General features: G+C 36.4%; 2 protein-coding genes across 4 annotated transcripts in view; one reads left to right on the forward strand and one right to left on the reverse strand.

Moving 5' to 3' along the window:
* DENND4C (DENN/MADD domain containing 4C) overlaps positions 1-17,127 on the forward strand; it is an 86,476-nt gene extending 69,349 nt beyond the window's left edge. The window contains exons 26-32 of the mRNA XM_008584765.1: positions 2,061-2,243; positions 3,133-3,328; positions 5,546-5,791; positions 7,104-7,221; positions 13,329-13,479; positions 14,814-14,878; positions 15,394-17,127. Of these exons, the coding sequence (XP_008582987.1) occupies positions 2,061-2,243; positions 3,133-3,328; positions 5,546-5,791; positions 7,104-7,221; positions 13,329-13,479; positions 14,814-14,878; positions 15,394-15,530 (1,096 nt within the window). The 3' untranslated portion in view covers positions 15,531-17,127. The remainder of the gene's footprint in view (positions 1-2,060; positions 2,244-3,132; positions 3,329-5,545; positions 5,792-7,103; positions 7,222-13,328; positions 13,480-14,813; positions 14,879-15,393) is intronic.
* A 1,925-nt stretch (positions 17,128-19,052) lies between these two features.
* On the reverse strand, positions 19,053-25,153 carry RPS6 (ribosomal protein S6). 3 transcript variants are annotated; one of them, XM_008584766.1, is made up of 6 exons: positions 25,078-25,153; positions 24,381-24,512; positions 23,588-23,798; positions 23,104-23,363; positions 19,289-19,333; positions 19,053-19,187 (listed from the first exon to the last, which is right to left on the reverse strand). In XM_008584766.1, the coding sequence occupies exons 1-6, from the start codon at positions 25,081-25,083 to the stop codon at positions 19,092-19,094; spliced, it is 750 nt and encodes a 249-aa protein (XP_008582988.1). In that variant the 5' UTR covers positions 25,084-25,153; the 3' UTR covers positions 19,053-19,091. The 3 variants fall into 3 exon arrangements, with proteins under 3 accessions (XP_008582988.1, XP_008582991.1, XP_008582989.1); XM_008584769.1 differs by lacking the exon at positions 19,289-19,333 and having other exon boundaries at positions 19,053-19,184; positions 23,056-23,363; XM_008584767.1 differs by lacking the exons at positions 19,053-19,187; positions 19,289-19,333 and adding an exon at positions 19,350-19,474 and having other exon boundaries at positions 23,056-23,363.
* Between the last annotated feature and the right edge of the window lie 148 nt (positions 25,154-25,301).

A 25,301-nucleotide genomic window follows, 5' to 3' on the forward strand; every position in this document is an offset into this window, starting at 1 on the left:
TTTTTTTTTTTTTTTTTTTTTTTCTTTTTTCGTGTCCGGCAACGGATCGCAACCCTCAGTGTCGCGCCCGTACCGGACCGGGACCGGCAACGGGATCACAACCCTCAGCGCTGCACCCGCACCTCGCTCAGCCAGTGAGCGGGAACTGGTCTGTATGTGGGATCCGAACCCTCGGCGGGAGCGCCAAGCGGCGCACTGTAGCAGTGCGCCACCGGGCCGGCCCTCTAATTGTTATATTCTAATGAGTATAAAGTGGTATGTCATTGTTTTTGTTTAAATATTTCTCAATAATAGTAAGTTTGAGTATCTCTTCATTACTTGTTAGTTACCCTAGCATTTTCTATGAATTGCCTCCTTATATTTTGTGCCCATTTTTCTGTTGAGCTTTCTTTTTCTTGATCACTGACTTGAATATTCTGTATTTACATTTTTTTGTGTGTGTGGTTGCTGGCTGGTACTGGCTTGAATATTCTTGGTACTAATTCCTTGAAGAGAAATTAGTAATTTTGATGTCATCATCCATTAATTCACCATCTTATGATTTCTATTTTTGGAGTCTTATTTTAAAAGTTGTTCCCCATTCCTAGGACATGAAAATTTTCTCCTTGAACATTCTTTATATTTCACCTCTGATATTTAGATCTTTAATCCACTGTAGTATACTTTCATATCTGATGGTAGAGATCCAGCTTTTACTTTCCTCCTTTTAGCAAGCCAATTATCCTAGTATCATCGACTAAATAACTTATCCTTTCCTCATTGATACATGATGTCAGCTTTATTATATATCACGTTCCCATGTATACCTCACTCTCCTTCTGCATTCTCCTGTTCTTTTTGCCTAATACCATATTTTTATTACTCTCTCTTTGTGTTATTTCTGGTTGGTAGGGTGAGTTCCCTCTCTTGGATTTTTTTTTCTTTATTCTGTCCTGTAAACTTTTAGAATGAGTTCCTCAAAAACAAAAAAGTCCACCTGAGTTTTCATTGAGATTGCATTAGGGGAAAATTGACTTTTTCAATCTAGTTTTTCTTTTATGTCCTTTAATATAGATTTAAATTATTCTCCATAAGACCTGTACTTTTTTGTTAGTTGTGTGGTTTAAGCTATTATGATGAGTACCTTATTTTATATTTTGTAATTGGGTATAAAGGAGCGTTACTAAATCTCCCCTATCCACTCATTATGGAAAATTTCAAACTTCCAACAAAGTTTAAAGATTTTTTGCGGTGAACACCCAAATATTCACCCCTGCATTCTCCAATTTACATTTCACTAAACTGGCTTTTTCACATATCTGTCTGTCCCTCCATCAATCCATTTTATATTTTTATTCATTTAAAAGTGAGATATAAATATTAATACACTTCTCCCCCAAAGTCTTCAGTATGCATATCATTAACTAGAGTTCAGTATTAGTTTGCAGTTTTTTTGGGAGGTAAACTTACATACAATAAAATGTACAGATCTTAAACATACCTTTTGAAGAGTAAATGCATATACATTTGTGCAAGTCAAAGCACTACAAAACATTACTGTCACTTCAGAAAATTCTCTAATATTCCTTTCAAGGCCCTCCCCTCAGCCAAAGGGAGGAGGAGAAAGATAAGATGAAAGTATAATGAATAGAAGAAAGAGGTAATGACTGGGGACAAAATGGAGATTTATAAGCAAAAAAAGGGTATTATAATAATTATGTTAATACATCTTAGGATGCTACTGCTACAGCTCTTTATTTTTTTGACTCAGGAAATTAGTAAAATATTTTGTTTTCTCTCTTCATAGCTTTCTTTAATGGTTCTCAAAATCTGAAAAGATTTTATATTGGACTACTTCAGACCTTTCATTTGAAAAGTTTAGAATAGGAGGGAGGGGAAGATAAAATGAGAATAGGAGTGCGTGTGTATGTTTGTGTTTGAAAGAGGCAGTATTTCCCTTATAGAGTGTGTAATTAATTAATGACTGTAGTACCATAAAGCAGTTATAAATAGGAAGAAATTTAGAGGACTCAAGGATTTTTAAAGGCTTTTTTTTCTTTTTTTGACTACTCTATATTTAGTTTTTTCATGAAACCAAGTACCTCTGGTGACAGTTTACAAAGTGGCAGTATTCCATTGGCAAGTGAACCCTTGGAACACAAACCTGTATCGAGTTTAGTAGAAACTGACTTGATCAACTTTATGGATTTTCCAAAACATAACCAGACCATAACTGAAGAAACAAGCTCTGCAGTTGAACCAAGGTACCACAGGGTAGAGAGAACTCTTTATAATAAATTGGGTACCCTTGTAAAAATTCCATCTCATAGACAACCTGACTTGTGCAGCATTAAGTTCTGGCATGTAAAAAATTTAATCTTAATTTTTTACTACCATATAGTGTTTAAATATCTAATGAATTAATTAATCTGTTCGTAAAGTATTTTTGAACTAAGTTTAATGTTTTACAGTGGTCTTTTACAAAATGAGCTTCTCAACAGTAGAGAATATTTTTTTCTTTAGTGTAGTCATTGCCAGTTCCCAGAGAAGTATTCTCTTTTCTGTGAATTATACACTTTATGAGGGGTCTTCAAAAAGTTCCTGGAAAGATTTTTATTATATTTTAATTCTATTTTTCTATGAACTTTTGGAAGTACCCTTGTACTCCTAAATATTGATTGAATCAAATATTTATTGAGAACCTATTGTATGATAAGCATTATGGTAAGCACTAAGCGTAAAAAAGTAAATAAGATTTGGTCTCTATCCTTAGGTGGATGTTGGCCTGGTAGAGATTAAATACTTGTCAGTGACTCTACTGTACTTATTTGCATGCAATATCTTTGTAGGTGACTCTGTTTTCATAAAGATGAAATAATGTTTGAATAAAGCAAATGGGCACTTTGTCTTTTTAAAATAATGCCTGTTATCTACCATATGTCCTCTTCCCACTCCTCACCAGAGTCATCCACTCCACCCTGTTCTTCTGACCAGTTTTACAAAAATGCTTGGAGAAAATTAAATTCTTAAAAGGTGATACTGATTCTTTTCAGATATATTTAGTAGACTCAAAATTCTTTGTAGAAAATACTCTACCTCTGCAGATTTAGATTGTTTTTCAGCTCTAACACAGCATTTCTTCATTTTTTAAAGTGATGAAATACAGAAACCCAGTGGAGATGTCCAAACTATGAAAATTTCATCTGTACCTAATAGTTTACCAAAGCGAAATGTATCTTTGACTCGAAGTCACAGTGTCGGAGGCCCCTTGCAAAATATTGACTTTTCCCAGCGGCCATTTCATGGCATTTCAACAGTTAGTCTTCCGAACAGTCTGCAGGAAGTCGTGGTATGTAACGGTGTTATAATTATACTGTGTACTCATGTAAGTGTTTATTAGAACAGTATATATTCTTTTGTGGTAGACTTGTTTTAATCACATGAAAAGTGATAGTAAGAATTTTCCAATAAACAAAGAACTTTTAAAACTTTTTATTATGGAGAATTTCAAATATGTACAAAAATAAATGGAAGAGTATAACGACTCCCTTGACCCAGTATTTAGCTTCAGTAATTTTCAGTTTATGGCCACTCTCCTTTTATGTATACCTTCATTCATTTCCCTTTTCCTAGATTATTTTGAAGCAAATATATTCCATCAGATATTCCATTCGTATATATTTCAATCTGTTTCTCTAAATGACGAAGACTTAAAAAAAAATCATAATGCCATTAACATAGCAAAAGAAAAAACTAGATAATATCAAGTTATTCAGTCTGTTCATATTTCTATTTGTTTAAAAATGTCAAATGCATGTGTGTGTGTGTTTTAGTTAGAGGAGTCAGGATCAAATAAAATTCATGCATTGTAATTGGTTGCAATTCGTTTATTGATAAAACCAGGTTGCTTGTCCTTAAGACACTAGAGTTTCCAACAATCCAGATTATACTGATTATAACCCTATAAATTGGTATTTGAATCTAGAAGTTTGATCAGATTCAAGGTTTTTGTTTTATTGTTCATTTGCTTGTTTATTTTTACAAGACAACTTCATGGTGGTATATTCCTCCCAGTAGGAGACATATTCGTGAAATTAGTAGCTATGTATGGCTCAATGCCTAGATTAAGTAATTCATTAGGAGCTATAAGATGATGATAGTCTAATCTTGTCATTTCTTCTTTATCATATACAGTATATCTGTAAATAGAAACTTCCCCGCATCTTCTGTTTGGTTTTCTAAAGATGCGATTTATGTTGGAAAGGCAGGATAAATGTTTAATTCTTTCCTTTTATTTACCAACTTTTCTTTTTTTAAAATAATTTATTCCCCCTAGTCATCATCCCACAATACACAAATGAGATTTCTCAATTACTTTTATTTTATTTTATTTTATTTTTATTTTTGTTTTTGTTTTTATTTTTATTATTTTATTTTTATTTTAGCAGAAGGCCAGTACAGGGATTGAACCCTGGATCTTGGTGTTATCAGCACCACACTCTGACCAACTGAGCTAACCAGCCATCTCCTTTTTACCAATTTTCAAAATAAAAGGTTGAGTTCCAAGAATTCTCCAAGATGATCCAAAATTTGGGGGAATAGGGTACTATGAACTCATTAATTTAAACATTTAAATCCATTGCTGTTTTTATACTTATCGATGCTTATATTATCCCATCTTTGGTCAGCTAGAAGCCTCTACAAGTTGGCTTATTCGTCCTTTTAACATAACTAGTAGCTTTTTGGTAATTTTTAAAAAACTTACTTGCTTTCTTATATGACAAGATGTTTCATGCTTATGTTTTTGAATCAGCCATTTCTCAAGAAACTCTAGTTCCTTTTAGAGGGACATGGTATTTGGGCACTAGGGGTACTTATTGTCAACATGTTGGTCATAAACATTTTATTCTGATTATAATATGCATAACTTAGAAAGTCTTGGTGTTTTTTTTTTAATCATTCCTTAATTAATTTGAACTATAAAACTTTAATTCCTTCAGTTTTTGTTACAATCAACTGTAAAAACAAGTATAATTTTGAAAGGAGTCAATAAAGAATATAACATTTATTATTTAACATAAAATTTTTTTATATTATTTAACATAAAATTATAAAATTTAACATAAAAAATTTGTTCAGATTTGTAGGAGGAAGATAAGGTCACACATTTTTTGGTATCATCATTATAAAACATCTGAAATACAAATATGTCTTATAAGAAATTGAAAAAAAATCAGTTATGCATATAGCCCACCGCTCTTATCAACATGATTTTTTTTTGTGGGGGGGGTGGCTGGCTGGTTTGAGAAACTTTATTTTATAGGGTCTGTTGAAATATGGATTATTAATTTTCCCTGGTAATGATCTAATTTAAGGGTATTTCAGATTAAGTATTTTTTTTCTTTTTTTTTTTTTTAAGATTTTCATTCTTTAATGTGTTCTGCATTTAGCAATGGTCCTGAAATAACTGATTTAAAAAGGATAGAGAAGCATAAGCTCATTGAGGAATGCTTTTAAGCATACAGAAATAAACAGATAATATTCACTTTTTGTATTTTTTTTAAAGGATCCTTTAGGAAAAAGGCCCAATCCTCCCCCTGTTTCTGTGCCCTACTTGAGTCCTCTAGTGCTTCGTAAAGAACTTGAATCTTTGCTAGAAAATGAAGGTGATCAGGTGATTCATACATCCTCTTTCATCAATCAACATCCTATCATTTTCTGGAACCTCGTTTGGTATTTCCGACGTTTGGACCTTCCTAGTAACTTGCCAGGACTTATCCTTACATCTGAACATTGTAATGAAGGTGTACAGGTAGGGCACCGACTTCCATATTTATACTACATTGGTATCAGTTAAGATGAGGCTTAACTTCAAGCTACCAAAAATATACAACAAGAGTAGCTTAACAAGACATAGGATTATTTCTCTCTCACTTAAAAGTTTGGATAGGCAGTCCAGGGATGGATGATACAGTGTTGGGGACCTGAGATGCTTTTCTAGTTTGCTTGGTGCATGATTTCCATTTCCAAGTTCTATTTCTGGTCCAGGATGGCTGACTTGGATAGGCAGTCCAGGGATGGATGATACAGTGTTGGGGACCTGAGATGCTTCTCTAGTTTGCTTGGTGCATGATTTCCATTTCCAAGTTCTATTTCTGGTCCAGGATGGCTGACTCTCCCTCTAGACTATCATCCACATTCCAGCCAGCATTTAGGGGAAAAATGGATGGAGAAGGGTATGTCTTTTTTCTTAAGGGACAGCTCCTGGAATTGTACGTAATTATTTTTTTTGTCAGCTGGCCGGTACAAGGTTTGAACCCTTAACCTTGGTGTTATCAGCACTATGCTCTAACCAACTGAGCTAACCAGCCAGCCTTGTACATAATATTTCCACATATGTTCATTTGGCCTGAACTTAGTTATATGGTCATATCTACCTGCAAGAGTGGCTAGAAAAAGTAGCTTTTATTCTGAACTGTCAAATTCCCAGCTGAGATTCTCACAACAACCTCATTTGAAAGGACTCATAATACCCATACTTTTAAGATGATATAATTAAAAGTTAGAGAAGTAATTTCTGTAAGGTCATATACCCAATAAGTAATGGAGAACCGAGATCACAATTCAGCTGTATGATTCTAAAGCCCTTACTCTACTTGTGCTGGGATTCCTCATTCCACTGGACACAGTGAGCTCCTAAAGTTCCTTTATTTTAGACACCCAGACTCCAAACATACACCTCGGGCACAACAAAATCTTTCCTTAACATGTTATAAACTCTAGTTTGACTGACTCTTTTAAGTAGTAGTAGGCAAAACAAAATTATCTGGTAAGACAGTAGAAAATCTTGCACTTTGTCTTACCTCTTAAACTTTGTATAATGGTGATTACTCTTTCATGTAACCGTCACCTCATTTATCAGCTTTATCATTCCAATCCTTGAAAGTCAGAAGGAGAAATGTATACCTCAGAAAATAACAAGGATATTTATCATCAGATATTAATAAAAATTAAAAATTTTGCTCAGAATTTTAGGTCCAGAGTATTGAAAGAACTTATTTGTTTTATATAATCAAGGTTTGCTAGGTGTTGGGATACTAAAACATTGTGTTGATCTCTTTTAGCTTCCTCTGTCATCTCTGTCCCAGGATAGCAAACTTGTGTATATTCAGCTATTATGGGATAACATCAACCTTCATCAGGAACCAGGAGAACCTCTGTATGTCTCATGGAGGAATTTTAGTAAGTAAAATAGAATTAAAGACATAAAAGACTTAAACTGGAAATAATCCAAATACCCATCTACAGGTCAATGGATAAGCAAATTGTGGTACTCTCCATCCACACAGTAGAATACTATTCAGTAATAAAGAAGGACTACTGAAAAAAATATATAATTTATGTTTGTTTTTTTTTTTTTCTATATAAAGATGACCGGTAAGGGGATCTCAACCCTTGGCTGGGTGTTGTCAACACCACGCTCATCTACTAAGCGAACCGGCCATCCCTATATAGGATCCAAACCCATGGCCTTGGTGTTATCAGCACCGCACTCTCTCGAGTGAGCCACGGGCCGGCCCCATGAAAAAAAATAATAATTTAAAGAGATGAGAAAAACAAGTTATTTTGCTTTATTTTAAAAATTTAATTCAAATTGATTTGCTGTTGTACTGACCTATTTAACTGTCACAAGTCTCAAATGAGTTGAGGGATAATTTTTTGTGATTCTTTTATCAAGTACCAATTTGGTTGGGTATTTTGAGAGAAAATTCTATACAGTGGAAGAGCATTTTAGACGTGTTGGTATACATTCATAATTTCAATTATATGGATGGGTACTGACTAGTCTCAAAGATTCTGGCTTCATTTTTATCTTTTACATTTAGAACATATTTTCACAAGGTGCTTAAAGGGTTATCATTTGTGTATTCAGAAGCCTTATGAGTTAGTAAGAAAAACACAACCCAGTAGATAAGTGAGCAAATAATATTAATAGGTAGTTCATGGAAAAAACATGAAGTGGCCACTTGTATGCTGGGGATGCCATAACAAAATACCACATATTGGGTGGCTTAAACAACAGAAATTTATCTTCTTACAGTTTTAGAGGCTGGAAGTTTAAGATCAAGGTGTTGGCAGGTTTGGTTTCTCCTGAGGCTTCTCTCCTTGGCTTGTTGAAGGATGCCTTCTTGCTGTATCTTCACAAAATCTTTTTTCTGTGTGTGTGCATGCATGCGCATACACAGAACCCTGATGTCTCTTTCTCTTCTCATGAGGACATCAGTCATATCTTGCCCTTATGTCCTCATTTAAACTTAATTATCTCTTTAGAGACCTTATCTACAAATATAGTTATATTGGTGGTTAGAGTTTCAACATATAAATTTTGGGGAGGAATACAATTCAGTTCATAACACAAACATGAAAAAATGCTCAAATTACGTTAGTATTTAGTGAAATATAACTTTATTTTTTTAAAAAGTAAAATGTAAACTTATCAGGTTGGCAAAAATTTTTAAAGGTTAATAATATTCAATATTGTTGAAAATGTTGGGAAAAGAACACTTTAATATACTGTTAGAACTGTAAAATGATACATTTCTGGAGAACAATATGGCAAACAATATCCAGATTTAAAATGTGGATGCCCATTAACTCAGGAATTACAGTAAGACAACTATGTTCTACAGAAATATAGTTCAAAGCTGTCTGTTCAAAGATGCTTACTGCAGGATTGTTTATAATAATGAAAAACTTCTTATATATATAGGTACCTGAAAGGCATGGATGTCCATTATATAGTGAGTGAAAAAACACAAACAGCAAAACAGTATATAATCTTTGCCCTTTCTTGTAGTAAAACAAAGCCCCAAGATATGTGTCTATGTGTTTTTAAAATATGCATAAAACCCCCATATATCCCAAACTATTAATAGTGGTGGCTACTGAGAAAAGAAAGGAAAAGTTCACTCTTTATTTTTTACTGTTTCGTATTTTTTTCCAACAATCTGTCACTGCTTTGCAATTTTTATTTTTAAAATTAGAAGAAAAAAAATGATGCTTTCCCTTGAAATATGCCAATTACAAAATTATGATTAAATATATGAGTTATTTTTGCCTTTATTTTTATTTTTTGGTTCTGGTCACATGCAAATGCTTTTTTGGCAGGAGTAGAAGAACCTACAAATTCATGCAAGAAATAGAATTAGAACTGCAATTTCCTTAGTTGTTTTCTTGTATTTTTTGAAATAGACAGGTGTTTCAAAATGTTCTATAATTTGTGATAGGAGTAAAATTTAGAGCTCTCTAGAATGGCCATGTTTCTTTACTTGACTGGCTGCTTTAAATGGAGAATTGGCCTATAAATAACAGTAAGTGACATGAAAATTAAGTGAGCAATGACTTCTGCAATGGCAATATGAGGAGCTGTGCAGACCCATTCTCCAGTAAAACAACCATAATTAGTGAAAATTATTAAAACAAAAAAAGTATTATCTTTGGAAATTTTCCAAAACTGTACAGCAAATGAAGAAACATTTATTAAAAAAAAATTTACTAAATCTCATTAAAAACAGCAAGTTTCTGTGGTACTTGTGGAACGATTTGCTGCTCTCCTCCCAGCTCCCAGTCAAGGGCTACAGATAGCATCTTCCCAGGAAAGATGGGCTGCCAGCATTTCTCACACTTTCAGCTCTGTATTGCCGAGGCTAAATTCCAGATAAGTGTGGTCAAGAGGTGAGGGCTCAGTTCTTCCACCTACCCCCATTCATAGGGCAGAGGCTCTACCCCAGTTGCTGCAGACTGGGAATACTGGGTCTTCAATTATGCTTACTGCAGCTCACTCAAAGGGCAGAGGTTTCATACCAGGAGAGGCAAGCTGAAAAGACCAGAGGCTAATGCCTCCATCTAGCACCCTGCTCATAAAGCGGGAGTGTCACTCCAAGAGAAAGACCACTGTTCCCAGCCCAACCTCTAGAGCAGTGGTTTAGAGATTTTGCTCAGGGGGAGAGGCAGACCATAAGAACAGGTGTCTGCTTTCACCATTTATATTTAATATTGTACTAGAATTTCTAGCTAGAGCAATTAGGCAAGAAAATAAAAGGCATACAAATTGAAAAGAAAGAAGTATAAAACTATCTCTATTTGCAGATTATGTGATCATATATATAAAAAATTCTAAGGAATACACACACAACATATTGGAACTAATAAGTTCAGCAGGGTTGCAGGATATAAGATGAGTATGCAGAAATCAGCTGTATTTCTATACGTTTTCAATGAACAAAAATGAAATTGAGAAAATAATCTCATATATAATAGCATTAAAACGAATAAAATGCTTAGGAATAAATTTGACAAAAGAAGTACAAAACTTAACACTCTGAAAACTGAAATCAGAAATTGTCTTTCTGGGGCCGGCCCGGTGGTGCACTGGATAGTGCGCCGCTTGGGAAGCGCGGCGGCGCTCCCGCCCGAGGGTTCGGATCCCACATACGGACCGGTTCCCGCTCACTGGTTGAGCAAGGTGCGGGAGCAACGCCGAGGGTTGCGATCCCGTTGCCGGTCCCTGGTCCGGTACGGGGGCAACACTGAGGGTTGCGATCCGTTGCCGGACACAGAAAAAGACAAAAAGACAAAAAAAAAAAAAAAAGAAAAAAGAAATTGTCTTTCTGAAATGGGCAAAGGATCTGAATGGACAGTTCTTCAAAGAAGATGTACAAATGGCCAAAAGCATGTGAAAAGATGCTCAATATCACTAGCTGTCAAGGACATGCAAATCAAAACCACAAAGAATTACCACTTGTTATTTATTAGGATAGCTGTAATCAGAAGGACAGGTAATAACAAGAGTTAGGGTGTGGAGAAATGGGACAATCGTACACTGCTGATTAGAATATAAAATGGTGTGGCTGCTTTTGGAAAACAGTTTTACAGCTCCTCAAAATGGCCAACAGTTACCATATGACACAGCAGTTGCATTATTAGGTATATACCCAAGAGAAATGAAAACATGTTCACACAAAAAGTTGTACACACATGTTCATAATAGCATTTTTCATAACAGCCAAAAAATGAAAACAACTTAAATGTCCACCAATTTATGAGTGGTTAAGTAAAGTATGGTGTATCCATACAATGGAATTTTATTTGGCAACTAAAAGTAATGAAGTACTGTTACAGGCAACAACATGGTTGAATATTGAAGACATTATAGAAGACACGAGTCACAAAGAGCACAGATATGATTCCATTTACATGAATTATACAGAGTAGGCAAATCTGTACAGACAGAAAGTAGATTAGCAATTACCTAGGGCTGGTGGTGGTGGGGAGTTCTCTGAGTGATGAAAATGTTCTAAAATTTATTGTGGAGATAGTTGCACAACTCCATGGATATACTAAAAATAATTGTACACTTTATTTTTTATTTTTATTTTTTTCATACAGTATCAGCTTTATTATGAATGTGACTTCACATACAAAGTCAGAATGGCAGTTTCATTTAATATTAACTCATTAAAAAGTTTAAACATTGCTTTATAGTTATACAGTATCTGAAATTCCAAGAGGTATTTAAATAGGTAACGGATATTGCTACTTATCTTTGGATAGATAGAATAACACCATTATTTGTACTGGCTCCCAGACAAGTATGTGCCACTTGTTCCTATGTTTTAGGGAAGAGATGAAGTCACAATACAGGCATTATTGATGGAGTGATTCATGGATAGTTGTTCCTTCATAGCACTGCTAAAATTAGGTTCACACGTTTTACTTTGTGAGGGAGCTGATGACTTGCCCTTCTTTTGTTCCTTGGGAGCTATCACTCAAGGAATTGACATCATACTCATTCATTCTAAAAGGCACCAGAGATGGAAATCAAAGCCTCTTTACAAAGCAAATCACCTGAAATTCCTAGGTGATATCCAGTGTTGGTCTATAATTGATCTGAGATAATATGACAACATCATTCTCTTGGAACACAATTGTATTGATCCCACAATAAATGACAGGATAAGAAAACTCATAGTTCAATAACAGCATCCTTGTTACGGGACAGTTATGTCCCAGGTGTAGCATGTCATTACCCAATTCTAACTTCTGTGTCATGACCAGAGGGCCTTTTTAAAATTCTGGCTATCAATCAGTCATTAGAACACATTGAAGTCACTGCTGGTTCAAGCCCAGAAAAATTCCAAAACAACAAAGAAAGGAGGAAGGACCCTCCTAGGAGCACAGAGGTCTTCATCACACCAGACTCCAACACACAACAGCCCAGGAAACAGGAAATGGCCTGAATTGTGCACTTTAAATATGTAAATATATCTCAAAAAAATTTTAAAAATTGAGGGCTGGCTGGTTAGCTCAGTTGGTGAGAGTGCAGTGTTACAACACCAAGGTTAAGGATTCAGATCCTCTTACTGGCCAGCTGCCAAAAAAAAATAAAAGGGTTAAAGGAGAAACAGTGGAATTGCATATTATATTTGGGTTAGGCTGTAAAGTCACAGCATCACATGAAAATCAAATCTGTTCAAAGGTCATTATTTAGCAGGTGGAAGAGCTAGGATGGAAAATGATAGCAGCCAATATTTTCTCTTGTTACTGTAACAGAGAACTTTGCAAAATACAGTATTGCTTTATGACAGGCACTCAAAATGAGGCTCATGCTAATATGGGTGTAAATAAAATCGTATGGCTCCTGAAATTACCTGGATTGTTCAAGTTTTCCCTTTTGCCAGGCCAGACACACATTGTTGAATTTGCATATGTTAATGTTAGTACAATTCAATTCTACTCTACTACTGAAGCACATTTATGCTCTATAAAATCTCTATTATATTAATTAGGATTAGACTGCTATATTTGGCAGTACATAACAGAGGCTTAAACAGATAAAGATTATTCTCTCACATGAAATTATGGATTATCTCATGTTGTATATCAAATACTTACAGTTTTTGTCAATTTAAAAAAGAAAAGAAAAAAAGTTATGAATTAGACAGTCTAGGACTGGTAGAGGCAGCTCCTTTGTCATCAAGGATATAGACTCCTTCTGTTGTGTCTGCTCTGCTATCATTAAAGGTTGCTACATGGTCACAAGATGGTTGCTGGAGTACAAGCTGTCACATCCCAGCCTCAGTCAGTAAGCCTAAACTGGGGGGAAGGGTAGAGGGGCAAGTGTTCCCTATCTGAAGGGAACAGGAAAAATATTTTCTAGCTGGGTACCTTGTCACATAATTTTACTTGTAAGGCATAGGTGACATTGATTAGACAACTAAAAAAAGGCATAACTCTAGAAAAAAACTAATAATTGGGAAAAATTTTATTTACTGTGTTCTTATTATTAGATTCTGAGAAGAAATTGTCTCTCCTGTCAGAGGAACAGCAAGCAACAAGCACCTTAGTAGAAATCATCAGGCAGAGTATTCAGCATAATGATGTTCTTAAACCCATCAACCTACTTTCAGAGCAAATGAAGCCAGATATGAAAAGACAAAGGTAATGATCCAGTATTTTTTCCTTGGTGCCACTCAGTAATTTCATGTTTTTTAAAAATTGTTTTATTTTTAAAAATATCTGTGTTGTAAAAGAAGTACATACTCATTGCAGAACATCAGAGTGTTTTAGAAAGAGCTACCCAAATATATGCATTCATACTTGAGCATAAACACATAGTAAAAGTATCTGTCTGGGAGGATATATTAAATTTTAGGAAGGTAACTCATTGATGTGTAAAATGTACTGTGTTTTTTGGAAGCGTTACTGCTATTCACTGGAAATCTTCTATGAAGTTGTTAACATGGATGTGCATATGGTCTACTTGTTTGGGTCCTGTGATACCCACACATTTTTTCTTTTCTTGTTGGATGTAAAAGAATATGGGATTAGTAGTAGAAACAATTTAGGGAAGTGATAAAAGCAGAGAATCACAAAGGATGTGGAGCTAAATTATATTGAATATTACTAATGTTTCCAGAGTCTCTTTCAAGTTTCTTTAGTCATGGCATCTTTGAAGTTAATCTCAGAAGTGACGGGGCAAGAGTTGATAATAAAAATGGATGGATCTACTTGTTATCTCAACAGTTGAAGTAGAGATGACTTTCAAAGCTTGCTTCAAGCATCTGTAGTTTAAGGGCAAGAGAGAAATATTAGAAATGTCATGTTATGGGTTCTGAGGTTTCTAAAGAAAGCTACATGAAATGTCATTAGAATCAGCACTATCTCCTAATTTTTTTTCTATGTAAATCAGTTCATTTCTTAAGTTTTTCTCTCAAAAACTGATTCATAAAACTAATATTTAATGTTTCATTTCTGACTTTTTTGTTCGCAAACCAGATTAAGGTGATTTATCCTTTGCTATTTGATTAAATAATAAAGAGACCACATCACCTTTCACACTGTTTGTGTCCAAGGGTTTTAGACCCCTAACTAACTCAGTAGTTAATCTGTTACTTTGTTGAATGGCAAAAGGTGAGAGAAGACTCTGCTTCTGTAAATTTTATTTATTTTTTGTGGCTGGCCAGTATGGGCTTCTAAATCCTTGACAGTGTTACAAGTCTGTGCTCTAACCAGCTGAGCTACCGCCCATCTGTGCTTCTGTAAATTTTAATTAGAAACTAGAGTTAATCGTTATACATTACTTACATTGTTAAAAATTTATAATAAAATTAAAATAAGCCATTTTAAATTGTTATTGGTGTGAAGCTTTATTCCCATTACCTTTTTTGTTTAACTTATTAATGTGAAATAAAGATGCAGGAAGAAAACCTGCATCTGTGTATGTATTCTTATGCTCTTTGCCCATTAACTTTTAAAATATGTTTGTTTTATAGGAGTTTATACAGAGAAATCCTTTTCTTATCATTAGTGTCTCTTGGAAGAGAGAATATTGATATTGGTAAGTTGGCTAAAAAGGGATTGCTAAGGGAGGTTCCTAGTTTTCTTTTCTTTCTTTTTTTTTTTTTTTTTCCCTTTTGTCATTTTTTTTTTTTTTTGTGACCGGCAACAGATCGCAACTCTCAGTGTCGCGCCTGCACCTCGCTCAGCCAGTGAGCGGCCGGTCTGTATGTGGGATCCGAACCCTCAGCGGGAGCACCTCTGCACTCCCAAGTGGCACACTGTAGCAGTGCACCACCGGGCCAGCCCCTAGTTTTATTTTCTAAAGTAATTTTTAAAAATTATAGCTCGTATGTGTAAATACTACACTTGCTATTAAAAAGATTTCTACCTTTAAGTAAGCAGTTTAAAAATGCGTAATTAGAAAAAAATTACTGTACCTGCCAGCCTCTCCACCAAAAGGAAAAGATAAATAAAAATAAAAATATGTAATTTGATGAAGTACCATTTTTAAATGCACAGCTTTTGTTTTCTTTGTTAACAAATTATAACTGCATTTTTGGAAATTTCTTTCAGAGGCTTTTGACAATGAATATGGACTTGCATACAATAGTCTATCTTCAGAGATACTTGAAAAGTTGCAGAAAATTGATGTTCCACCAAGTATCAGTGTGGAGTGGTGCAGGAAGTGTTTTGGAGCGCCTCTCATTTAAAGATGAGATTTATTAGAATTCTGACACACAGCACTGGGGGAATAGATTCAGTCTGAAAACATTCAAGGTTTTTTCCCAAATCCTAAGTATTGGTGAAAACTGAAATGAAGTAACTCTTGGGGACAATATGTAACGGATTGCAATTCATACTGAATCATCTCAAAATATAAAATGCCATTAAAATTCCCCAGGGTTTATTGATGTTGAAAGTTTTCAACTCTAGTTAATTTCTCTGCTTCTGCTGAAAACTGTTTGGATTTCTCAGTATTTGTAGTAGTTTGATAGAAATAATGAGAAACCATATTCATCCTAGGCATTTTGTTTATATTTGAAGTTACTGGGTTTGGGGAATGGCAAATTAAACTTGCCTAACTCCCAAACAGATGAAATATCTCAACTATAAGAGCAACTATTTGTGTATGTGTGTATATGAGTGGGGCTGTGTAGGTATGTGTATATATACAGCCATATTATAAGTGTGTATTTATTAAAGTTCTTAGATTGCATGTTGCAATACAATTTTCTGAAAGGGGTCTCATGGACTATTAAATGATTGACTACTACTAAACTCATCTGTAGTCATTAATCTCAAAATTACCTGAAAGTTTGATGAAAACTGCCTTCCCTCTGACTTTAAATTTAATATATATATCCTTACCTTTCATATATTATCATGCTTTTAAATGGATTATATATCTTGAATATCCAGTTACTTCCTTCCACACTTTTCCCAGTACCATGTTAATTTGCGAAGACTTTAAAATTGTAATAAATGAGCCAGTCATCAGATAGTTAAATTAAATCGGTTTCCTAATAATTTACTTAATCAATTGGAAATGCTTAAAATGGTAAAGTTTATGTCTTTGGACCTGAAATCTTTTTTAGGCACATAATGTTGCTATTGGTCACTTTTTAAAACCTGTGGGATAAACTTGCACTGTACGCAGAAGTTTTATTCTTGTATAATATTTAGATTTATATGCTTATGAGTAAAAATGTGCATTTGTAAATAGTTTTTTTTTAGGTTGAATCAATTAAGTCTTAAAACCTTAAAGTTTATTGAGCTTGTTGCCAGTAGGTTTAAGAAAATCATGACTTCACATGCCTCACTTTGACATTTTATCATGCCTTTTGTTAAAAATATTTCTTAGGAACAGTAGTAAGTTTGCCTTAACTTTCTGCAGGGTGTAAAAAGCCAATGGTTGTATGTGTGTGTTTACAGTAATTATGCAGATAACTAAATCCGCTGACACAAAAAAATTACTTCCATGTGGTATAGTTAACAGCACAACTCTCCCTTCTACCTGGTGTAACCTTTAAAAAATTATTCTTTCAACATTTCATGGTTAATGTGACTTGTGCAGAATTCTAGTCTGAATTTATTGTGAAAATACTAAGTGAGAGAACTTGTTAGAAACTTTGTCCAATTTTCATTGCCTTTAAAATGGATCATTTGCACTGTCTCAAAATATATATTTTTGCGACTAAGACTTGGTACTAGTTTTAATTAACATTTACTGACCCAACAGAAAGTTTGGAACTATCTTGCATATAAAAAATTAAAGTTGAATAAAATAAAAAATTCTTAAGTTTGCTATGCTTGTCTCCATTATATTTTTAGGCTCCTGAAATCTGTAGGACTAATTTGAACCATTGTGATTTAGAATTCACTTACTGTCTTTTTTCCCATTTCTTCTCTGTAGTCCTCATAACTTGAACTAGTTACTTACCAAGCTTTTCCCATTTAAAAAAAAAATCTGTAACGATCTCCATACACATTTAACAATATCAAACTATAAATTTCCCAGTAACTTTTTAATAACATTTTAAATAACTTTTAGTTTTATCTTGAAGAGCTTAGCCATTTATAGGGACTTATTTCCTTGTATTAAATCTTTTTTTTTTTTTGACCGGTAAGGGGATAGCAACCCTCGGCACAGTGTGGTCCGCACCATGCTCAGCCAGTGAGCGCACTGGCCATCCCGATATAGGATCCGAACCTGTGGTCTTGGCATTCCCAGCGCTGCACTCTCCCGAGTGCCATGGGGCCGGCCCCTTGTATTAAATCTTAAAGGCTTTTTCCAGCACCTGTCACAGAAAGGGTATCACTAAAAATTTACTGAAAACAAAATTACTAGATATCTGATCTATGGAGAGATTTAGAAGTGCCTATGAGTCATAGCACTGTGTGACACTTTAACCCTGGTAGTCTCTATTATCTTAATCAGAATTTCTCAAATCTTATACCTGCCAGAACTCATGAGCTAGAATAGTTTTAGGAACCAAATCTGTCCACTTATTTCATGGCAACCCTCCTTGAAATAACACAGGGATGGTTCTCATGCTTTGTGCATCCAGCAGGTACTAGTTTAATACACAACTCTGGGTCACACACCATGACTTACCTTGTGACTTTTAAGTTAACACTTGTGGCTTAGTCCTTTTTGCTATATTTCCCCTTTGCTTTTTAAGTTCTTCAGTTTACATCTATTGCCAGTTATGTCTCTTTTATGTTACATAAACTTGTAACACCATTTAATAAGAGCAATGGGGATCTTTTACTGTTATCAGAGGACCTTAGGCAATGATTACATGTACTGTCCAGAACTAGCAGTATTGGGCTCACCTAGGAGCTTAATCCCAGAAATGTTGAATCTCGGGCTCCACTACTGACAATCTGCATTTTAGTCAAACAGGTGACTCACGTACATTTAGATTGCAAAACACTGCTTTAGGCTCTGTGAATGTTAAAGCTATTTGAAAAATTCACTCACCTGTGGGTAAATTAGATACTACACTCCAGCAAGTAAGGATCATGTATTACTTCAACCTTAAAGCCCAATGTGCCTTCTTTTTAAGATCCTGCTATTCTGTCAATGTTAGGATTAAATCAAATAGGTAGAAACCATAGTACGTTAGAAAAGATTCTATTTTCTCTGTGTATTTTTTCACTGATTCAAGTGTTTCTTATATAAGCAGTCAACCCCCTTTTCAGAGTGTGAAATAGACTAAAAGCATTAACAGTTCACTAAGTTGAAAAGCTTTGTTAACACAATAAACTTGCACTGGTTTAAAAAGATTTGTGAAATGCTTAAAAATGGTATCCATTAACTATGCCTTAAACAAGTTATCTTTTTAAAAAATGAAATGTTCATCTTCACAAAGGCACTTTTTATGTATTGTGTATAGATCTTTAAAAAAAGCTGTATTCCTCAAAATAAACCGTATAAAAGATTAATAGTCCAAGTCATTTATTTCCCCAAGTCGTTCCATGCCTTTCTGAAGATGTCTTATGTTAAGAATATTTTACTGAGCCACCCATCCCTAAAAGGAACCCTTTATCCTGGCCATCTCTTCCGCTATCAACAAGATGGTTGGTCTCCAAATTTGGAGAATATCACTTTCAAGTATCTCGATAGATTCTGCCCACCACTGGACTGCTATTTACATACCCCCTTTTCTGAGTTTTCCTCTTTTCATCTATCTAGCTATATAGTCAATGAAAAGTCAAGAAACGATACATGAGGTCTGATCTTATTTATTTGGTACTCTTTAAAAATATTATTTTTGACTGGACTCAGACTTAGAAGTAGAAGCTCTCAGAGAGGACAGCCTACGTCTCTTGGCAATCTGTTCTTGGCGTTTTTCCTTGGCCTCCTAAACAATACAAAAAAGCAGTTAAGGCTTGTCTGGGTAAACAATGCAAATCCATACCCAGGCCTCCCCCGCACCCCCCAAATCCTCTTAGACTTAGTTACCTTCATTCTCTTGGCCAAAAGTTTAGCATATTCTGCGGCCTCTTCCTTATTCTTCTTAGTGTGATCTTATTTATTTGGTACTCTTTAAAAATATTATTTTTGACTGAACTCAGACTTAGAAGTAGAAGCTCTCAGAGAGGACAGCCTACGTCTCTTGGCAATCTGTTCTTGGCGTTTTTCCTTGGCCTCCTTCATTCTCTTGGCCAAAAGTTTAGCATATTCTGCGGCCTCTTCCTTATTCTTCTTAGTGCGCTGTTTCTTCAGAGCAATACGCCGGCGTTTGTGTTGCAGGACACGTGGAGTAACAAGACGCTGAATCTTGGGTGCTTTGGTCCTAGGTTTCTTACCTTCTTTGTTTAAGGGCTTTCTTACAACATATTGGCGGGCATCATCTTCTTTAGAGAGATTGAAAAGTTTGCGGATTCTGCTAGCTCTTTTGGGCCCCAGGAAAAATCCAGATGACAACTCAATTGTTAATAACCTTATTGACATTAGGGTCAACATTAGAAACAGATGTAAGGTTAATCGAGTTAATAGTTCCATGAAAACTTACTTGTATGAGGCCTTTTAAGTCAAAGCTGAACTATTCTGCAACTTAAAACTTATCCCCTGAACAAAAAGATAAACTGCGCTGAAAAATAACCAGGCTAACTCTACAATGGGCCAATGTTTTACTAAAACACAATGGCATTGTTTTAAAACACTCTAACTGCACAACTGGTCTGTGAAAACTATGTAAAGCATGTATAATCACCATTCTACCATACTTTGAAGTAAAATTTTCACTGTATTTCCCCTAACAGAACCTGCCAATTTGGGGAGACAAATCCATCAACATCAGAATGTGACATGTTTATAAAATATTTCTATTTAGCCTTTCTCATTAGTATGCCAAAACTGCTTATGGATTATAGATGTTTTGGAGCAGAAACCATTTCAAATGTAATTATTCTAGTTCATGGGAGTTACACCTAAGATTAAATGCTCAATTGTTCAGGTTCTGCTAAAAAGTTTGTAAACTCCTATAAAGACATAAGAACCATCTTAAAAACACCTGTCAACTAGATTACACTTTTTACTGCACTGATGGCATTTCCAGGGCTGAGATTATGGGGAATTGCCATATATTTACCAATTATATTTTTTGCAATGTGAGTTTCATGAGGGTAGGAATTTGTTTACACCATATCTTCAAACACTTAAAACAGTACCTGGCACACATAATATGTGCCCAAATATTTGGAATGAGTGACTAATAAGCACACTATATGCCAGATACAGGTGTAATCACAGCAGTCCTGAAAAGCAAAATCCAAATAGATTTCTTCGGATTTATCCAGAAAACCCAATCTGAACTGACATGTTATTTATTCTGACGTAAATATTCACACATTTCACTACAGAAATATTAATGTCAATGTCATACAGCATTGCTGCTGTGGATCTCACTGGTAACAGGTATGTTGCCTAATACGTGTATATTTGTTCTTAAAAGGTAAAACTCCCAAATCCCCAACACCTGCTCCCTAGTGTTTTGGTTTTTTTCTGTCAATAGGGTAAAACAGATTAAAGCAATTTAGGATGAACTTAGATCCAGAGTGCATGCTCTAGAGGGCTGTTTTCTGCATGGTTTGTCTCCTCAGTCTGAGAAGTTGTAGGAATATGCAGGTGCAGACTTGAGGCCCGGCTTCATCTCCAACATCGTGGAAAAGGGACCATATACCACGGGACAGAGCCGTATGCTCCCCAGTACCACTTGGACAGAGACAGGGGAGAGTGACCTCCCAGGATTATCCACGTTGGATTCCCTAGTATTTTGGATAAGGTATTTTTCTAAATTCTCACCAAAACTCATCCTATTATCCATATCCCACAGAGGAGGAAACAAAGGGCCAGTGAAGTAAGCAAGCCAAATTTAGAACCTTAACACTTTAAGTAAGCCAAATTAAGAACCTGTGATATGACAAGTTGCCAAAGATGTGTTAAGGTGAGATCACAGTCCCACACAATTTTCAATCATTCTTATGACTTCTAAACCCAACAGCAATGAACTTAAAGTCTGGTAAGTTCTTTTTGGATAAATGTATACACCAATGACTCAAGAGGCAGATTTTCAAGAAAACTGTAACACTCTACAGGACATTGGATATATAGGTTGAGTGTATCTAATCTGAAAACCTGAAACTTTTTGAGCACTAATATTATGGTCAAAGGAAATGCTCACTGCAACATTTTGGATTAGGGATGCTCAACTGGTATGTATTCTGTTCCCAAATGCAAAATCCTTCTGGTCCTAAGCATTTCAGATAAAGGATACTTAAATCTTAAGTAAGGACCAATAACAACTGTGTATCTTGACCCCTCCCAATCTTTTTCTAAAAATCCAGGCTCCAAAGGTACAGATTTTACCCTGATATGTGCACAAAATGTTAGTGACAAATTACTAAAATTAAGCAAGCCCTAAATTGCATAATCTGTCCTACCTTCTTTGTTTAAGGGCTTTCTTACAACATATTGGCGGACATCATCTTCTTTAGAGAGATTGAAAAGTTTGCGGATTCTGCTAGCTCTTTTGGGCCCCAGGCGACGAGGCACCGTGGTGTCAGTCAGTCCAGGAGTATCCTTCTCTCCTTAAGAGACAATCGAACAGAAACACTTTATTTAATTCACCAACCTCCTTATTATTAAAAATCCCAAATCAGTGTTTGTTATGCTGAATTGATAATCTGTCATTACACTGGTAAAGAGACACATTCATTGGCCAAAGTGTGGATACTGAAAATGAGAAAGCACTTGGGACAATCAGCTTTATATCAATTTCAACAAAAACCTAACTTAAGAGCACAAGTAAGCCTCACCTTTTTTTACAATAACCAAGTTGAGAACGCTCAGATTGGCATCCACAATGCAACCCCGAACAGATTTGCGCTTCCTTTCTCCAGTTCTTCTTGGTCTATAACAGGAGTGCCCCTTACTCAGTAGCAGGCGGACACGGCCATGGGTCAGGACACCCTGCTTCATGGGGAAACCTTGTTTGTCGTTCCCACCACTGATTCGGACTACATAACCCTGCAGGAGTATACAATGGCACATTTACTATTTTTAAACCAAATTTATAAAATACAAGATTATGGTCTCTGAACCACACCTCTGTTCAATAATTCATTAAGACCAACTGGAACAACTTAATAAACTAATGTTTTCTCTGATTACTAAGTTTTTGCTTACATTTTCAGCTCGTCACGTTCAATTAGCAAAGTTTTTCATTCAAGTCACATTTCTAACCTACGTTTCACTAGCGATAACAGCATTAAGAACACAAAGATATTTAACAAACCAAAATGTCAATGAGCAACAAAAAAAATCAGAAACACTTCTTGGCACTTTGAAAACTCTCCCGTGGGGACTATCAGGAAAGCTACTTGACATTTGTTGAGGGTGCTCAAGGCAGGGCAAGAACCATGTTCGTGTAAACTTCCCAGCCTAATCTACATAACCCCGCTCTACTTTACAAAGTGACATTCAGAAGTAACATAAGCAAGGTCAGTAGACAAAACCCAGAGTTTTAACCCCATTCCAAATGTCAGTTACTAATGACGTTAAGCACCTCTCATTAAAACAGCTGCAGAAATTCGAATAGTCAACTTTTACCTTCCATTCTTCACCCAGAGCGTCAGCAGCAACCTCTGTGGCCATACGCTTCTCATAAAAAGTACGAAGCTTGCGTTCATCGTCCACTTCAATGAGTTTCTGACAGCCANCTTGGCCTCCTTCATTCTCTTGGCCAAAAGTTTAGCATATTCTGCGGCCTCTTCCTTATTCTTCTTAGTGCGCTGTTTCTTCAGAGCAATACGCCGGCGTTTGTGTTGCAGGACACGTGGAGTAACAAGACGCTGAATCTTGGGTGCTTTGGTCCTAGGTTTCTTACCTTCTTTGTTTAAGGGCTTTCTTACAACATATTGGCGGACATCATCTTCTTTAGAGAGATTGAAAAGTTTGCGGATTCTGCTAGCTCTTTTGGGCCCCAGGCGACGAGGCACCGTGGTGTCAGTCAGTCCAGGAATATCCTTCTCTCCTTAAGAGACAATCGAACAGAAACACTTTAATTCACCAACCTCCTTATTATTAAAAATCCCAAATCAGTGTTTGTTATGCTGAATTGATAATCTGTCATTACACTGGTAAAGAGACACATTCATTGGCCAAAGTGTGGATACTGAAAATGAGAAAGCACTTGGGACAATCAGCTTTATATCAATTTCAACAAAAACCTAACTTAAGAGCACAAGTAAGCCTCACCTTTTTTTACAATAACCAAGTTGAGAACGCTCAGATTGGCATCCACAATGCAACCCCGAACAGATTTGCGCTTCCTTTCTCCAGTTCTTCTTGGTCTATAACAGGAGTGCCCCTTACTCAGTAGCAGGCGGACACGGCCATGGGTCAGGACACCCTGCTTCATGGGGAAACCTTGTTTGTCGTTCCCACCACTGATTCGGACTACATAACCCTGCAGGAGTATACAATGGCACATTTACTATTTTTAAACCAAATTTATAAAATACAAGATTATGGTCTCTGAACCACACCTCTGTTCAATAATTCATTAAGACCAACTGGAACAACTTAATAAACTAATGTTTTCTCTGATTACTAAGTTTTTGCTTACATTTTCAGCTCGTCACGTTCAATTAGCAAAGTTTTTCATTCAAGTCACATTTCTAACCTACGTTTCACTAGCGATAACAGCATTAAGAACACAAAGATATTTAACAAACCAAAATGTCAATGAGCAACAAAAAAAATCAGAAACACTTCTTGGCACTTTGAAAACTCTCCCGTGGGGACTATCAGGAAAGCTACTTGACATTTGTTGAGGGTGCTCAAGGCAGGGCAAGAACCATGTTCGTGTAAACTTCCCAGCCTAATCTACATAACCCCGCTCTACTTTACAAAGTGACATTCAGAAGTAACATAAGCAAGGTCAGTAGACAAAACCCAGAGTTTTAACCCCATTCCAAATGTCAGTTACTAATGACGTTAAGCACCTCTCATTAAAACAGCTGCAGAAATTCGAATAGTCAACTTTTACCTTCCATTCTTCACCCAGAGCGTCAGCAGCAACCTCTGTGGCCATACGCTTCTCATAAAAAGTACGAAGCTTGCGTTCATCGTCCACTTCAATGAGTTTCTGACAGCCAGTGGCTGGGAAGGAGATATTCAGCTAAGGATTGAGAGGGGTGAAAAAAAGCTTAGAAAACCACCCAAACAGGGAATTGCAGAACCTACTTTGACAAAATTCAACCTCATTAGCATTTATGATAAAACGAAATCAGCAAAAAGTTTGAGATACCGATTTTACTCACTAAAAGCACGTGTAAGCGTAGCACTAAATTAGATACGCTTCCCCTCAAGCCCCGCGGAGTAACTCCGGGGTCCAGGGCGTTCCGCAGCCGTTCACCCTCCCGGAGGAAGGAGCCCGACCTAAGTACCGAGGGTCAAGAGCCGCACGACAAGCCTGCTGCAAACTGGACAGCACGCCCGCATCTGTCCCGTCTGGGCGCGAGGACGCCACCATGGCGCTCCCAGCCCGGCGCCGCTCCAGCCGCAATCGCCCGCCATCCGCTCTCCCTTGGAGCTCCGGCACCAGGACAGCGAGCCTATTCCTACCTCAGACCTTTCTCCACCTAGAGCCAGGATCTCGGACTGCTGGGACTGCGACAACGCCGCGTTCCAGCGCTCGATCTACGCTCCCCAAGCCTAGCCCAATACCCGCCACCACCGCGTACCTTCATCGTCAAGTAGCTGAACGCCTCCGAGAGGCCACGGCAAAGAGGCCCGACTTCCGCTTAGCCCAGCTCACATAGGCGCTTTCAGTTCTCGCGAGATGAGCAGACGCCGGGGATAGCGGAAGTAAGCGCGGGTAGGCGGGGCTTCCGGGGGTGCGGATATGAGCGGTGGCGTGGTGAACTCGGTGGGCTGTGGACTTGCTCCTGATGTGATGAGGTTAATC

Source organism: Galeopterus variegatus, unplaced genomic scaffold (genome assembly GCF_000696425.1).
Source record: "Galeopterus variegatus unplaced genomic scaffold, G_variegatus-3.0.2 Scaffold3367, whole genome shotgun sequence".
NCBI lineage: Eukaryota > Metazoa > Chordata > Mammalia > Dermoptera > Cynocephalidae > Galeopterus > Galeopterus variegatus.